The sequence below is a fragment of the Acanthopagrus latus genome, chromosome 16 (assembly GCF_904848185.1).
Source record: "Acanthopagrus latus isolate v.2019 chromosome 16, fAcaLat1.1, whole genome shotgun sequence".
In the NCBI taxonomy this organism is placed as follows: Eukaryota; Metazoa; Chordata; class Actinopteri; order Spariformes; family Sparidae; genus Acanthopagrus; species Acanthopagrus latus.
The window spans coordinates 7435804-7451883 of NC_051054.1; the positions used below are offsets into that span (position 1 = coordinate 7435804).

Here is a 16080-nt window from a genome sequence, read left to right on the forward strand (position 1 = left end):
GTGGAGCAGGCCAGTTTGATGACTGCTTGATTCACTGTCGACACGAAAAAGGCAGGCGAGGAATCCATGCTTGCCTTTGGTAGTTAGTCACCCCCTGAATGGGATGAGAGTGAATAAGACTGCATGGTAGAGGAAGAGAAAGCAGGAAATGGCCCGGACAGGAAGGAGAAGGCGAGAGGACAGAATATGAGATGAAAAAAATAAGTGGGAGAAAGAACAACAAAGGTAAAAAAAAAAAAAAAAAAACGGGGGAGGGCCTGAGAGAGGGAGAGTGAGCGAGGTGGGAGTTGAGCACGAGAAGGAGATAGAGGGCTTTCATTTGCCCACTGCCAGTTTGCGCCTTTCTGCACAGCGAGTGATAAAAGACCAAGCCAACAGAGTCCCCTAATCAAGACAAACCTTCACCCGGAGCAGATGGACTGAGGGAGGGGAAAAAAGGACAGAGAGGGAGAGAAAGGGATGGAAATGGAAGTGTGGGGGGATGAGAGAAAAAGAGAGGATGTGTTATTTGGTCATACAGGAGGATGCAGGCAGGATTTATAGAGCGGTTTGCGGTCAGGAGATACAGAGAGACGGAGGAATTGGGGAACTTCGGAGCCGCTGCATGCACAAGGTGCCCTGCTGAAATCTTCAGGCTACTTAAGTGGAGAAAGATGCGGGGGTGTCGCCGAGCACCCGTTTGCACTGAGTGCTGTTGGGAGATGTTTACGACGGCCTAGACACACCCCATTAATAATATTGCCACCGAACGTACAGCCACTCGGCGCTTGTTGTTTGTTTGTGTGTGTACGTGTGTGTGCGTGCCTGCGTGCATAAGTGGTCGGCATAAGCTCAGTGAGGCGCGACGGAGCCGAGTCTGAAGATCAAAACGAGGCGGGCGAGATTTTGTTGTCGGGGTGAGACGCCTTTGTCTGCTTACCTCCTGCATGTGGGGTAATGTGATTAGAAGGGTTTAATTCCAAAGTAATACAGCCTCCATTTAGAAACAGACGTCTCACAGAATGCATCGGTAGAGTAAGTAAATAAATACAGTGAGTTAAATTGTGTAGGGCTGGACTGATTAGGCTATTTGCAAAAAACAAAACAGCAACTATTTCTGATAAGCCGTTTGATCATCGAAGCCATTTTTCGGGCAAAGATGCAGATCATTCCCTGCGCCCAGCTTCACAGTTTGTTGAAAAGGTGTGTTTTCTCTGTCTTAAAGGGTGACGCCACCATTTTTTCACATTAGACTTTGTTTACAGGTCTTGCTGAGTTCAACTGCATATGCAAAAATGTAGATTGAAGCTGTTATCTAATAAACTGCCTTCAGTGATGTCATTGCAGTGACTAAGCTGCATTGTGGGTGATGTAGGCATCAGGTTTTTGAGTAAAAAGGTGATGTATCGTTTTTTTTTGTTGTTTTTTTTCATCATTTGATTTTAAACTGCTCATAATGATAATGTTATAGGAGTCCTTTTCAACACCTAGTACCTACAGTACCCACAATGCAATTTAGCACCTGAGTCACTGCAGCGTTAAAGTAAACAAACTTGCACCCACAACATTTTTTTGTAGTTTTTTATCATTGTGCTAGATACTGTTTCGGTCTAAGTTAGTCCAGTCATTTGACCTTGTGGGGACCTTTTTTGGTCCCCACATGGCTGATGAGTCCCCACAAAGTGACTAAATAAAAGTGTGTCCGTAATGTGTTGCAGGACATATCACTTTTTCACATATGCATTCATACTTTTAGCAGTTTTATTATGGGACTGATTGTTTGTCGGACCAAACAAGTAATATATGAAAATGTCATCCATGAGAAATATTTCTGACCAAGTTATGTATCAAGAAAATGATCATAAGATTAATTGACAATCAAAGTACTCTCGATTTGTGGGCTCTAAATTTGTGGCTATTCCACAGCACTTCAATATAACTGTAAATATGGATCTTCTAGGGCTGGACATTAAATCAATTGTATACAATTAGATATTACTAAGATCTTTCCAACCTACATTTACTTGTATTGCATTTTTTTAATATATGTCTTAAAACTACACGAACCAATGACATCTAAGCAACCAACCAATCGTCCAGCAGCTGCGTATCTTTAACTGTTCATGTTGTAATTAAACAGGACATCATAAAGCAATACATGCACTGATGTACAAAGAATTGTTAAATTTGCAGTTAGAAGTGAATCTGCTAATTCATCTTTTAGCTACATCCGCCAACCTTAATACATACTGTATAAAACTGCTGTAAAGCTGATTGAATTGCAACAATCGGTGCCAAGTTCATAGAAGCTTTAACATTTTCTACATTTCAGCTGAAAATTAAATAAGAGCAGGCGGGGGGATGCTTTAGCAAACTGAGTTACGTGATTTGTATTTCCAGCAGCGATGAATGAAAGACCAAAAGAAACGCTTCATAAAGAAAGTCAAATTTCATTAACAGTAATGAAAGAAAAATACTTAACTGTAGCCCGTGTTTGATTTTGGAATAATCTGTGAGAACTCGCAGCACAAAAACACTAAAGAAGGCAGTGTTCATTGTAGTACTATAAAAGATTTATAATTTTCAAAGTTATCAATGATTGAAAGGGTTACATTCCTGTGTTTTGAGGCAGTACATTTTTTAAAATTTTTTTAAAAAGTGTTTTTTTTTTTTGGGAATAAAACTTGATGTGCCCGGGTGTGTCTGTGAGTGAGGTGTGTGGGAGATTTGACTGACAGCTCCAGGACTCGAGCCTTGTGATGGAATATGCGGATGTCTGGGGGAAAGAATCAAAAACAAATGACAAGCGGCTGCCCACTTGTATTCCGCCTTTTGACTGAGTGCTGTAAAGAAAAAAAATGTGGACGGAGATAGGCTGATGACAGGAAAAAATACCGTCTGTCTGCCGGGGAAGTAAAAGAAAGAGGAGCAAGACGTACGGAGACAAAGCAATGGACTCGGGAGAGGAGCCGGAAGATAAAGAGAAGAATGGAGTGAAGCAGAAATTGAACGAAATTGAAGGGATGACAGAGATAAGGAGCGGACTAATAGAGGGAGAGACTAGCGGCGATGGTGGGAGAGGAATGACCTCGGACAGGGAGAGAGGAGGGATGAGAGGGAGGGAAGCCGGAGAGGATGAAAACGAGGTGGGAAGGGAAGGCAAAGGAGGGTAGGAGCAAAGGGACGGTAGCTTAGACAGTCTTTGTCATGTAGGAAGCAGAGTGTGACAGTTATGTGAACCTTAGCCATTCTGTCTTTGTGTCCGCAACCTCCCATCTGGCTCACACACCTTGACAGCCGACACACACATAAACACACTTAGAAAAACAGCTTCCAGGTCCGAGTCAATCACACACACGCACAAAGTGCTGTTGGCATGACTGTCTTTGACTGCAGTACAGATGAAAATGAAACAAACAACCCCGGGAGATCGTGTAGAGCGATAAATCTCCGAGAGGGCCCTTTTGATTCTAAGCTGAGGGACAGATTTCCCTCATTTTTCCGGACCTGCAGGAATGTGAGCTGTAATGCAAAACAGATGCAGTTTCAAAGTCTTGAGCAGGGGCCGAGTGCTGTTCCTCGCCTGCTTTCAGGTTGTGTAATGATACATGAACGTGCCGCTTTTTTGAAAATGAAAGCGATGAAGAGTGGTGGGGAAATGTACTTAAATCCGCTACTTAATTAAAAATATTACAGTTATATAATTTTATTGCTTTGACTACTGTATATTTTATTGCAGTGTCTGGTCTCATTACTCCACGAACTGCTGGCGTTTTTTGTACCTTAACTAAAGGCAAATATAGTCTGAGGCAAAATGATGATAGGACAATTTCTCCAAATCTGGCACAATATAATATTTAACGTGCCATAACAATGATTTGCATTACCGACTGCATAATTAAAAATGCCTTTGAAGTTATTAAATCCATATCTGTGACAGCAGCAGGTCCGAACTCTAATTGCACATAATATTTTATGAGCACATTATATGTTTTTGTATACAAACCATCACTCTGCAAAGTAATCAGCAACTGCAGCTGTCGGTTAGATGTGCGAACGGCATCAATTCCCCTCTGTTATTTTAAAGGAAAAGTGTCAAATTAAATAACACTTACAGTTTGTATTTAAAGGATACGATCATCCAGAAATAAAAAATTCAGTAATCAACTACTTGTGCACATGGAAATTTGTCTGAGTTTGTAGCCCACAAGACATTCTCCTAAACAACTGAAACAGAAAATGGCTCCATACAGGTCGTCTGGTGTAATCCAAGTCCTGAGATCACAAATTGATTTGTCATACCCCTTTACATGCTAAAACATTGACTGCTGCTGTGAAGTTACGCATTAGCTTGCACAACATCTAAAGTGGGTGCACGAGCTTGACTGCACATCAAGGGTGTAAATAACATCTTTTCAAATCAATTTGGGATCTCTGGGATTCTGGAGACTCAGATTAAGCCAGATAAGCTTCACGTAACAATTTTGTGTTTTTTTCTCTTTTTTCCAATTTTTTTCTTGCATTTCAGAACAAATCCCCAGCTCCTCCAGTTGATGGGAAAGTGTTTTTACCTTGCTCTGCAGTGAAGCCTCACAAATGTTGCATAAACTGCAATTTCTATGTCTCCGTTTTTCAGATGTTCAGTGGGAGTGTGCTGGTTAGCAATAGTTAGCAGTTACTTTAGCAACAAGTAAAGTTATAATTCCAGAGTTGAGGCAGAGCAGCCGAAGGTCAGCAGAAAGTTATAAAGTTGTGTTTTTGTGCGGTTATCCGTGAGGCCTGGTCCTCAGAGACACTCCCCTCTGGCAGGGTCCTTCTTTTTATACATCCATGGCAGCATCATAAAAATTATGACCAGAGAATTATGCCCCTCCAACCACCACCCCGAGCGCATGATGAGTCATCAACATCATTATCAATTTTCCAGGACATTACAAACTCCATGATACAATTTCAAAAATACCTGCAAAAAAACTCATTTTTGCCATTGTTGGGCCTGATCGTTACCTGATTCTGGCAGAAAAGGTGAAACATGATGGAGAGCAACACTGACAAAAACACTTATCATCGATTTTGACTTTAAGGGAGCTTTATGGGAAATATAGTGGCTGTTTCCTTCTCTTGTTTCCAAAACAAAATACACGCACCAGTCAGATTAAGGTCTTAATAACACGAGGCAATGGAGCTTGAACTGCTTTTGTCCAAAGGGGACGCCGCAATCAAAAACAAAATGAAAACTTCCTCGTCAGTTCTTTAAAGATAGCCCATCCAAACAACACCTCCAAATCCTGTTGCTTGGTTTAAAATAAACTTCTGTAAAACTAGCACACGTGTATTAGTGAAATTAATGGATAAACATAAAGGGACACATTTTTTCAGCATTCAGTAAATGTCAAGAGAGAAACAGATAAAAATAAATGAGATCTAATTTCAGCATGTTTGTCAATTTCCTGTACAAATGGAATGAAACTGGCCTTTTGGTTGGCCTTCGTGCGAAATTGAGTCTTGTATCTGTAACCAGAGGGGATGAGTGTGAAGTGAGCATGAAGTGGATGATCTGCATCACGGACAACAATAGGTGTTTTGCAGCTGCCAGCTGATGAGGTCAAGGTAGGTGAGAGATAGGAGGTCCAATTATTTTTGATGCAATCTGGTGATGTGGCAACAAAACAGATCCCATAGCTGGAGAGGGATATTCATATTCTAATTCTATTTGTATATTGCATGTGTTATAAACGTCCCGGTAAAAATTAAAATAAAACATATTACAAGGCGGTGGCTGAATTAGTGTGAAGCATCACGTACCTCTTAAAATTCCTCAGGCAACCTTTAGGGGACCACGCTGATGAAGATGTAGTTAAGTCTCACATAAATTTGAATAATCTAATACACAGGGAAGAGAAAAAACAGCAAATAACATTCAGTTTAACAAAGGAATTGAGGGCAGCTCAGGTGAGAAAGAGTCATTTAAGGAATCCATTTCCCAAAACTGTTTTCTCTAAAAGGTACATAAACAACAAAAATGACGTTTCTTTGGCAAAATTTTAACTCATCGTTCACAACACGTGGTGGTGCTGGACCAGTTCCTCCCACAGAAGTAATTTATATTACGCTAAATAAATCACCACAAGGCAACTAATGCCATGTGAATGCACCCAAGGGAACCTTACTGCAAGTAAGAGGCACAGTCAGGTAAAATATGAGCATATTTGCATCTTACCCACTGAGTCAAACTTGATCCCACTCCAATCCCGGATCAGACTACGTGATGTCAGCCCAAAAAAAAAAAAAGGTCCGATCTGACAGACGTTGGGTGCTGGGGAATGGGAATGAGCACCGGGCACGACTGTTTGTCATTTTATCTTGTGAAGTGTTTCATAGCAGGAGACAAGTGTGGGACAACTCGCAAAGGCTCTGACGGAAAGACTACCGGCTTGACAACGTCTCCAGAATGCGACGTGATGGCTCAGATGCTGACACTGATCCCCAAAGTCTATCTCTAACTAAGGGATGCAATAATCCATCTTTTTCTCACCAGATACTGATTCCTATACCTCAACTCAGGGTACTGATCAGATACCGGTGCTCTCATTCCCCCCCCGACGTAGGAGCCCTCTCTGCTTGGAAACTCTTTGGTATTGCATGAAGTCAGGGAGTAATGGAGCACTAAATCTGATGTTGCAGCCTGTTGTGACTAAATGAAATTCCGAAAATCATGACATTGACACAAAAAGACCGTACCGGACTCATCTGGCCAAAACCTGTTCCACATAAAGGGTAAGGTGCGGTACCAATCAGGCATATCGGACCTTTAGAAGGTCATGAAAGATTGAAGGATGATAATCGTCAGCATTCAGTTTAGTCTTGCAAGGATAGCAACCACCTCCTTATCCATGGGGGGGGGGGGGCTGTGGATAAGGAGTAGAGCCAGTGTCTTGTTATTGGAAGGTCACTGGTTCGAATCCCTGGGTCTGCATGTCAAAGTGTCCTTGGGCAAGATAATTAACCCGAAACTGCTTCTGATGCGTTGATGGGCACCTTGCATGGCAGCCACCACCATCAGTGTACGAATTACTGTAAGTGGCTGTACTGTAATTTACCTATATTCTTGACCAATGAAATGATGAGACGGAACGATTTTGCTTGTAATCTTGCAGTAATGTTAACTTGTCCATCTCAGCTCAACTTATGTCATCAGTGGTTGGTTTTAAACATAAGGCACTTCATGTGCTTTGATGGGCAATCAATGACTCATCAGTTACAAACTGTGAGCTGGTGGAAATGGCCGACTTTTAGATGGAGGACAGAGAAAAACCACCTCATCAATTTGTTTGAGAAACAGCCGTTTCTATATGACACAAGCCTTAAAATTGAAATTTACTGCTAAGCAGACAACTTTGCTGCTTTTACTCTGCTCTGCTCTCGCTCACTTGCTCGCTCCACTACACAATCACTGTGCACACACTCTTTGGTTGTTTCATCTTTCATCAGCGAGACGACTCATGTTTGAAATCTTTATTATAGCGGCAAAGCACGGCATCGAGACCCAGACCTCATCACCCCCCCGCAGATATGTTTACAAAGAGATATTGTGGAGTGATGAGCAAAGGATCCACAGGTGGATGCTGGGATGGTGGTGGGCATTGAAGCCATGCTGGGCAGGGGTAGCTTTGACAGACCAAGAGAGAGATGGGAAATTTGTGCAGCTTAAATAGAGCGCCAAATTGAGGTAGGTTAGGTAGATGATAGTGGTAAGTGAGGCATGTCGCACGTGTGTGTGTGTGTATATATATATACACATATATAGCAACGCAGCTCGAGCTGTCTGACTAAACATGCTGTAGCAGGTAACTCACTTTCACCGCGCTCCTTCATATCAAGACGCTACAAATTGTATCCAGTCATAAAAATAACCTGAAAAGCAAGCAGTTGAAACATACAGTACAGTACAGAGAGTCCCAGCTATGGAAATGATGCTCCATCTTGTCTCGCCGCGTTAGTGTTAGTGTTCGGAAAAGTTGCAGACCAGCACATTACAAGTAGTTGTAAGTTTCAGCTCGTCTCGGTGCAGATCTTTGGTTTTAAAAGGGCTTTAGCTGCTAGCAAAAAAAAAAAAATCCCAGTTGGGGACGCTTGTCACATTCTTTTCAGGGTCAGCTACTCTATGGTTCATTATATTGTTATCCAAGGATAGAAATGAACTCTTTTAGGAATGATTTCTTCTTTTTAATGTTGTTTTTTAAGATTTCCTTAAAGTTTGCCCATTAAATGATACTATAAAACACTGTAGGGACTACTAACCCCGCAGTGGAGGACGGTTGTAACAAGTGCGTAAGAATTTTTTTTTCAGAAGAATTAAATTCAAGGAGAGTAGGGTCACATAAAACTTTCATTACATACTGAAAGGGAATTATTAAGGATACCGTTTTTAAAGGATTCAAGTGAAAGTTAAGTGTGACGGCCAATCCTTTTCTCTCTTGACCATCTGAAATGACAAATGTCCTCTAGTCTTACCCTGGCGTTAGATTCGCCTCACTTTGTGGTGAGAAGGGATGGTAAGGCAGTCGATAAAGGGAGGAACGGACAACTCAATACCGCAGTTTGACCCTTGACTTCATGTATTATGTATTAACTCCTCTGCCAGTGGTTCTCATGGTGTGATATTTGCTCTCTTCTTTTCAGGAATAAAAGTGTTTCTTCCAATTCCTGAAGCCTGTAAATTCATAAAAACATTTTTGGGTTTTTTTTGGTTTTTTTACAGAGGGCATCTGCCTCTTGGCTAAGCACAACTAGCTGTGGTTTCCCTGTTTCTAGACTCTTCCTTGGGCATGGCCATTGCTCTGTGATTGGGTCACCTATAGCATATGTATTTTCATGTCTCCTCATTCAGGCTACGGCATCGGCCTGCCCCAGGGCTCTCCTCTAACCCGCAATGTGTCAGAGTTCGTGAGTCGGTACAAGTCTGACGGCTTCATGGACATGCTACATGACAAATGGTATAAGGTGGTGCCCTGCGGGAAGCGAGTCTTTGCAGTCACTGAGGTAAGTCAGTGTGTGTTCATGTATCGGGTACGTGTTCGGCGTGTCAAGCGAAGCCTTCTGTAGCTGTACTCCTCTAAATGAGTCTACCTTTGGGACACAAACAGGATTGCCTGCCAACTAAGCACACTGACCAAACCAATCACATACACACAGAGAGCAACACACACTGACAAAGACCTAGAATCACATAAACTCAGGACCATTTACCGGCCTTAACTAGAGTTAGGGGCACGTACCGTCCTGGTGCCGATACTTATTTGAGTCTTGTGTGAGCTACAGGCGAGTACTCTCCCTCCCTTTTCCTTTTCATTCTTTTTAAAGAACGGGGAATCTCCAGACAGAGCGCACTGTCTGTATCCATATCTCTTGTTTGTGAACAGAGAAACTCCTCAACTCCCTCTGGCCATCCCTTTTAAAAATCCCACTTCAAAAGTTGAATCGTATTATAGCAACAAACGCAATTACACAGTCGTAGGTTTCCTGCGATGAAAATGAAAAACTTCACCCTGCATCGGGAAGTTATTACTATTCATCTCATTGGGAGCCCAGAGAGTGGGCCTACTCTCGAACAATGTGGGCGTGAATGCGGTGTTGCCCTCCGGGTCGGGAGCAAAAGGAGGTCAGTGTCGTCCTCTGATGAATTTGCCAAGTCAGCATGGGGCTAATTGCCATCAGAGGTAGCGCCGAAATGAGTCGGGTGAAGGAAACATGATTAGGGAGCAATGGAAAGCCGTCGCCGCAGTGTCTCCCACTTCCTCCGGGCCAAATGAACGCTGCATAACAGATAGACATTATGTCAGTGGGAATGTGGGCGAACCAAATGGGAACAAACTGCTCTTCAATTAACCGTCGGCTCTCTTTACCATCTCTGCGCTAACTGCTGTTTCTTTCTATTACTCTCAGTTTTGCCTCCACCCCCCGTCAGCTCTTTATGCTCATTCTCTCCCCTGCTTCGCCTCTCCGCGTCCTTTTCTTTCCAAACATGTCTTTTACGCTGTTGCCCTCTCCTCTTGATTTCCATTCTTATGGGCTTACACAGCCGAACCAGACACACGGCGGCGGAATATCAATTGCATATTCACAAAAAGTGGCCTAAATAGTCATTATGTAAACACAAATCATCAATCTCAGTATTTCCCTCTCTGTCAGCTTAAGTCTTAACCAATCTGTGTCACTCCCCCAACCCTGTTCTTCTTCCCGTCGTCACCCACACAGACTCTACAGATGGGGATCCAGCATTTTTCAGGCCTGTTTGTGCTGTTGTGTATGGGGGTGGGCGGAGCCTTGCTGACCTTGGCAGGTGAACACACCTTCTATCACCTGGTCATCCCTCGCCTCAGGCGCACGCACACGCTGCAGTATTGGCTGCACACCAGCCAGGTGAGTGAATGAGTACGGTGTGTGTGGTGGCATGGATTCACACACACTCGCTTTCTCTCTCTCTCTCTCACACACACACACACACAAAGTCTGTCATGCACTAAAGCACACAAACACACAAAAAGATGCTCAAGGCTAACTGTCATCCTCACATTACCGCACATGCTAAAAAAACACACACACAGAGGAGATTTTCACACACACACTAGCATACGCCTGTTGTAGCAGCAGCCTCACCCCCGGAGCTAACTGTTATTCTGCAGGTAACACGCGCCCTCTACTGCTGGAAACACATAATAACACTCACTGATAATAAAATAAATTCCCTAAAACTATCATGTTTAATGGGACATAATTCAACTAAACAGTTTTAAGTTGAAGCTAAATGTATTAACGCTAATTAAGTACTGTTAATTAACTCAATAATGGCTTAATTGTGATCCATAAATTAACTTGAATATTTTAAGCTAATTAGTTAATTAAGTAAAAAGTTATTAAACGCTTGGCAGTTCCTTATTAATTGGTTCATGACCACATGTGTGCATTTATTTAACTGTTTTCCCACTCCTAGTGAGTTTAGATGCGTCTTCTGCAGCTCATCAAATGCACCTTATTATTCAAATTCCTTTCCTTTTGCAAAATAGTTGTGTGATGTTTTGTTAAGATGCAATTCAAATGTGTTATTTCTGTAGAGAAAAGAGTAAAGAGAATGAATAAATAAGCTTCTGCCGAGGCGTCTTCTGCTATTAGCCCACAGGAGAATTAGTGTGTTTTCACGACATCGCACACCAAAAGGAACCACAAATTGGGGATTTAAAGGTCATATCTTGTTGTTTATGAAACTCTCGCTTTTACCAAATGAGCTGCCCGTGGCAATCCTGTTGAGTGAATAATGGAACTAGCAGTGTGAATATCAAGACGGCACCCATTTGTTTGCATCCTTCCAAAAAGGGCAACCCCTCCCGGGTAGCCTCCAGCATTCATCACAGAACCAGCTCAGCTATCTGAGAGGACGGCATCCCAGTTAACATCTCTCTTCCTCCTTCAGAAAAATTGAGGCATAGTCACCTTGTAACTTTAGATTGGTGTGGAGTCTTTTTCTTTTCCAGTATAACCAAATCACTTGGGTAACTAAATCACAGGGAGCCGCGGCAGCTGACACTTTAACCTCTCTCACAAGTTTAAGCAGGAATAAGAACTGCCTCTCACTGAATTACAATCATTTGATTAAATTATTCAGAGGGAGCACCGCAGCAGGATTTGCGAGGGAGCAGTTGCCCCAGATGTTCCACACAACTGGGTAGAATAACGGCTCTTGGAAATTCAAATTCATTCTCCGCCCAGTTATTCCGGAGCAGATGAAGCGATAACAGATTTCACATTTTCTAATCATCGGTTTTTCCTTGTGTTTCGTCTCCTCGTCCCACAGAAGATTCACAGAGCCCTCCACACCACGTATGAGGACGTCGGGAAGGAGCTGACCGGCCTCGATGAAAAGTAAGTCACCGACAGACTTGTGCACCTACACGAGAGCCAGAACAAGTGAACACATTTAAACACATCAAAATAAAAGACATTTTGAGAGCCTTTCAGTATCAAAGGTCACTTTCTCCTCACCAGTGCAAAGATCTGCATCATTATATTGTCTCATATCCATGGAAATTCAAAAAAGGAATAATTTGACATATTTGGGGAAACACATTTTCTTGCTGAAAGATGAGAAAATCACACTAAGTATGCGTGTACAGCCAGTGAAGCTTAGTTAAGCATAAAGACGGAAAACAAAAATTTCCCAATTAACCGATTTTATAATCTGTTCCCGGCAGCTCTGCCCTGCAAAAGGCAGACAGCAGTAACTACTGAAAAAGTTTGAAGGCTGCCAAAGTGAGACGCTGTTATATAAACTGTAAAACCTTACACTTGTGCTGTTTTTAGGATGGCAGATAAAACCAGAAGCACTGTACAAAAATAATAATTGTTTTTCTCAGTGTAATTCAGTAACACTGCTTTGTTAATGTGATGTAATAAACAGAATTATCAGGTTGCTGGAGCGTCAGAATTAATTCCAGTCAGATCAAACAGGTCAGGGAAAAGTTTGTAGGTTAGCTTCAGCCGAGGCTAGCTGTGGAGTGCAGTCTTTACATGGTGTTTTGTTGAAAAATGCATTTCGGCCATGTGTGATAGAGCTGTCGACGGCCTCATTTGTACGGCACGGATCGTCATCGATCTTCTTATCTAACTCGCTGCAGGAAAACAATCAAGCATGTTCCCCAAAATGTCAAACTATTTCTTTCAACAAAGAGCCAATTTGCGTGAGTCACAGGTTGAAATAGCCATACTTTTAACGGCTGCTGAGTTACTTTTCACTTTGATGACCTGATAACGAACAAAATCACTTGATAAGATGGAGATTTTTGAAGAGACAAACTTATGGTGGATCCTAAAGGTCCAGTATGTAGGATTTAGAGGGATCTATTGGTAAAGATATTAGAAAATGATATGACACTTGTATATAACACCAATAGCACCAATTAAATGTTATCCTGCATACATACAGCCTATATTTGTGTTTGCAGTTTTCTTATATGACAATGTATTCATGCATACTACTGTACAGCATCTGACTGGATATATACCCTTTGCTGTGATTTTCCTCCCTTTCACTAGCCCCTCCTCTTGTATCTCAGAGAACTGCACCCTGCACAGGAAACAGCATCAGCCTCCTCCCCCGTCTCCTCCCACGTCTGCCAATGCCTCCACCACAGCTGGGGACACCGGCAGCTCCTCGCCGTCCCATGAGCCCAAGGAGAAACGTGTGCACTTCGACCTGGAGACCCTCCACAGCTACCGCCTGCGCACACACACCGCCTCAGTGCGCGGCAGGCCGGGTATGGTCGGCCGCCCTGGGCTCGGCCTCGGAGGGCTGGGGCTGGGCCTGGGGGGTTTCACCTCCCCTCCGCAGATTAGCCTCCACGTCAACGGGGGCCCCGTATCCACGCTGGCCTCCACAGGCTTGGTGCTCTCTCCCCTGGGCAGCAGGGCCTCTCAGACCAGCATGTGGGAGGGGGAGCTCCAGGACCTGCAGGGGAAGATAGAGACGTTTCGCACCCAGCTGAGAGAGGCTCTAGCCAGGAGAGCTGAGATCCAGAGCAGCCTGGAGAGAGAGAGGAGTGGACACGTGCGCAGGGATACCAGTCTGGAGAGGGAACGGGACAGACAGAGGATACAAACTATTAACACAGACAGAAGTAGCTCCACTCCGCCCAAACTCCCCGAGAGAGACAGGACCAGCCAACTGCAAACCCTGAACAATCAACAGACAGGGAAGGTTAACCAATCAGGCGGTCCTGTGACTCTGGAGCACGGGCGAAGCAGCCAATTAAACACAGTGAACAGTTTGGACAGGGGGAGAGCCAACCAGCTGCGCGCTGTCAACACTTTGACGGGAGTCAGGACTGTCCAATCGCGCACTTCCACCAGTCTGGAGCGAAGTCGAGTCAACCAATCGCTGGGCGCTGGAAACACAACCGCCCAATCACGAAACACTTCTAGCCTGGACAGACAGAAGGCTAGCCTATCAGGCACTCTGAACACACTGGAGAGGACACAAGCCAACCAATCAAGTGTGAGCAGCGGGACTTGATTGTCTCTCTGAAGATGTGTTTTGGACTGTGAGGTTTCTGATACAGGTGATGCTCGCATAGCCGTGGGAAGATGGCTTTTTTCTTGGAGTGGGGGTTGAGTTTAGTGGATGCTTGCTGAAAAATAACTACAGTACATGTTCAGCTCACACCATTACTTACTGCAACCTAATAATTTTCACACTCCGAATTATTTCCACACTCGCTTAAAATTACAACTAAAAACCCATTTAATTGCAGTTTCAGAGTTAGCAAAAAATGTCTGCATTATTCATGAAACCATAAACAAGCAGTGTGATCTTTGTGGCGAAGCAAACATAATTCCAGTAAAATCTTAATACACTCTCCCAAGGACCAGATCAGGCCATCTGGCAATGCTCAAATCACAGTGCTAATTGAGGAGATCAGTGGTTTCGCATGAGGAACCATCAACCGCAGCTGTCTGACGAACTAAAGCCTCAGCTGAATGAGAGAGGGGCCAGTAACACTGGCCGGAGAGGCCGACAAGCACAGACATTAGCAAGAAGAGCACAGAAAGTTAACCCCATGTGACAAAAACAGCCAGTAAAACTCTTTTAAAAGGCACATGCAACATCTGTGTGAACAGTAGGAGGTAAAGATGCAAAAATATATATATATGTATATATATATTTTAGGTAATTCAAGTGATTATCCCAAAAATGTGAATGATAAAGGAGGAAAACTGTGACAAATGAGTGATACAGATCCCATAAAACCTAACCTGTGTGTTGATACCTTATATCTGTGTGTGTGTGTGTGTGTCCCTCCGTCATCACAGCACCAACAGCGCCGTGTCCAAAAAAAAAATACAACTCCATTTTGGAATATGTGTGCTCGTAAAATGTGTCAAAACTGGAAAAGATGTCCTTGCAAAGAGCCGTTTCCAAACAGATGCTTTGAGATGGTAATTTTCCTCTGATTTAATGGACTCCATAAAAAACAAAACAGAACGCTAAGCCAGGAAAATTTGCGTTAATGGAAAAAAGTTTGTTATAGTGTCTGCAGTGAAATGGAAATAACACAGCTCCGGCCCATTTTATGGCCACTACGGCTTGGTTAAATTAAAGTAGTGTGCCATTTAAATTGTTTTGTCCACATTGATATCTCGTGTCTCTGTCATATGGGCAAAACATGGGGCAATTCCAGTGGTCCACATAATGCTAACTAGTCGTGATGAGGGGTATTGATCAGACTTTAAAAACAGCAGTGTAACGTTTTCTGTGGGTTTGAAATAAATTTTTATTCAGAATGCTTTCCTCAGCCCGATAAATGGAATAAATGTTGGCACTGTATGTTTCTGCAAGCCACAGATTATGTTGAAACTCTAGATTTCTTTAGGTCCAATTTCTGTTTTATGATGTAACAGAGGTGTTCTTATGATCTGGTCATGATAAGGCACAAACCCCACACAAACATGGCCAGAGACGTCCAGGGGTTCTCCTCAAAAACAATGATAACGAAATGATATAATACATGATAATATCATTCGGAACGGGCGATAATCTGCATTGAGTAATTCAAAGTAGGTTTTTTTTATTACACCATTCTTTAACAATGTCAGTGCAGGCAATTTAATTCTAACAAGATATTTTTACAATGTAGGATCAGTACTTTTAAGGAATGAATCCGGATACTTCTTCCACCACTGAACAAGTCTTATGTAGAGCAAGGCTATTGGGAAATTTGACCCACACAGATATTAAAAGTCGGGTTAACTTTTTTTTACCATCCGGCTTTTGTGAGTCTCTCCTGCTTTATGAATCATGATTAAAACTAAGTCAGTGCAGGACCCTTTAAATTTGATTCCCAGCCTTTTTCCTGTACAAGACAGTTTGAATCTATCTGTCATTCAGTGCCGAAAACACGAGTCAGAGATGTGTGTCTGTCGGTGTTCAAAATTGTTTACATCTTCTAAACTGCTGTCGCCGACAGTGTTTTATATGGAGACACGAGAATCTACAGAGCAAAGTTACAATCTCGCAGTCATTCCACAGAGTCCCTGAGCAGCTCTAACGGC

General features: G+C 42.9%; 1 protein-coding gene across 2 annotated transcripts in view; it reads left to right on the plus strand.

Annotated features, from left to right (window-relative positions):
• grin3ba (glutamate receptor, ionotropic, N-methyl-D-aspartate 3Ba) overlaps window positions 1-14686 on the plus strand; it is a 75266-nt gene extending 60580 nt beyond the window's left edge. Inside the window, exons 9-12 of one of the 2 annotated variants that reach the window (XM_037125129.1) lie at window positions 8870-9021; window positions 10237-10401; window positions 11831-11898; window positions 13069-14686. In XM_037125129.1, the coding sequence (XP_036981024.1) occupies window positions 8870-9021; window positions 10237-10401; window positions 11831-11898; window positions 13069-14044 (1361 nt within the window). In that variant the 3' untranslated portion in view covers window positions 14045-14686. The remainder of the gene's footprint in view (window positions 1-8869; window positions 9022-10236; window positions 10402-11830; window positions 11899-13068) is intronic. The other variant, XM_037125130.1, reaches the window with a different exon arrangement.
• The last annotated feature ends 1394 nt before the right edge of the window (window positions 14687-16080 follow it).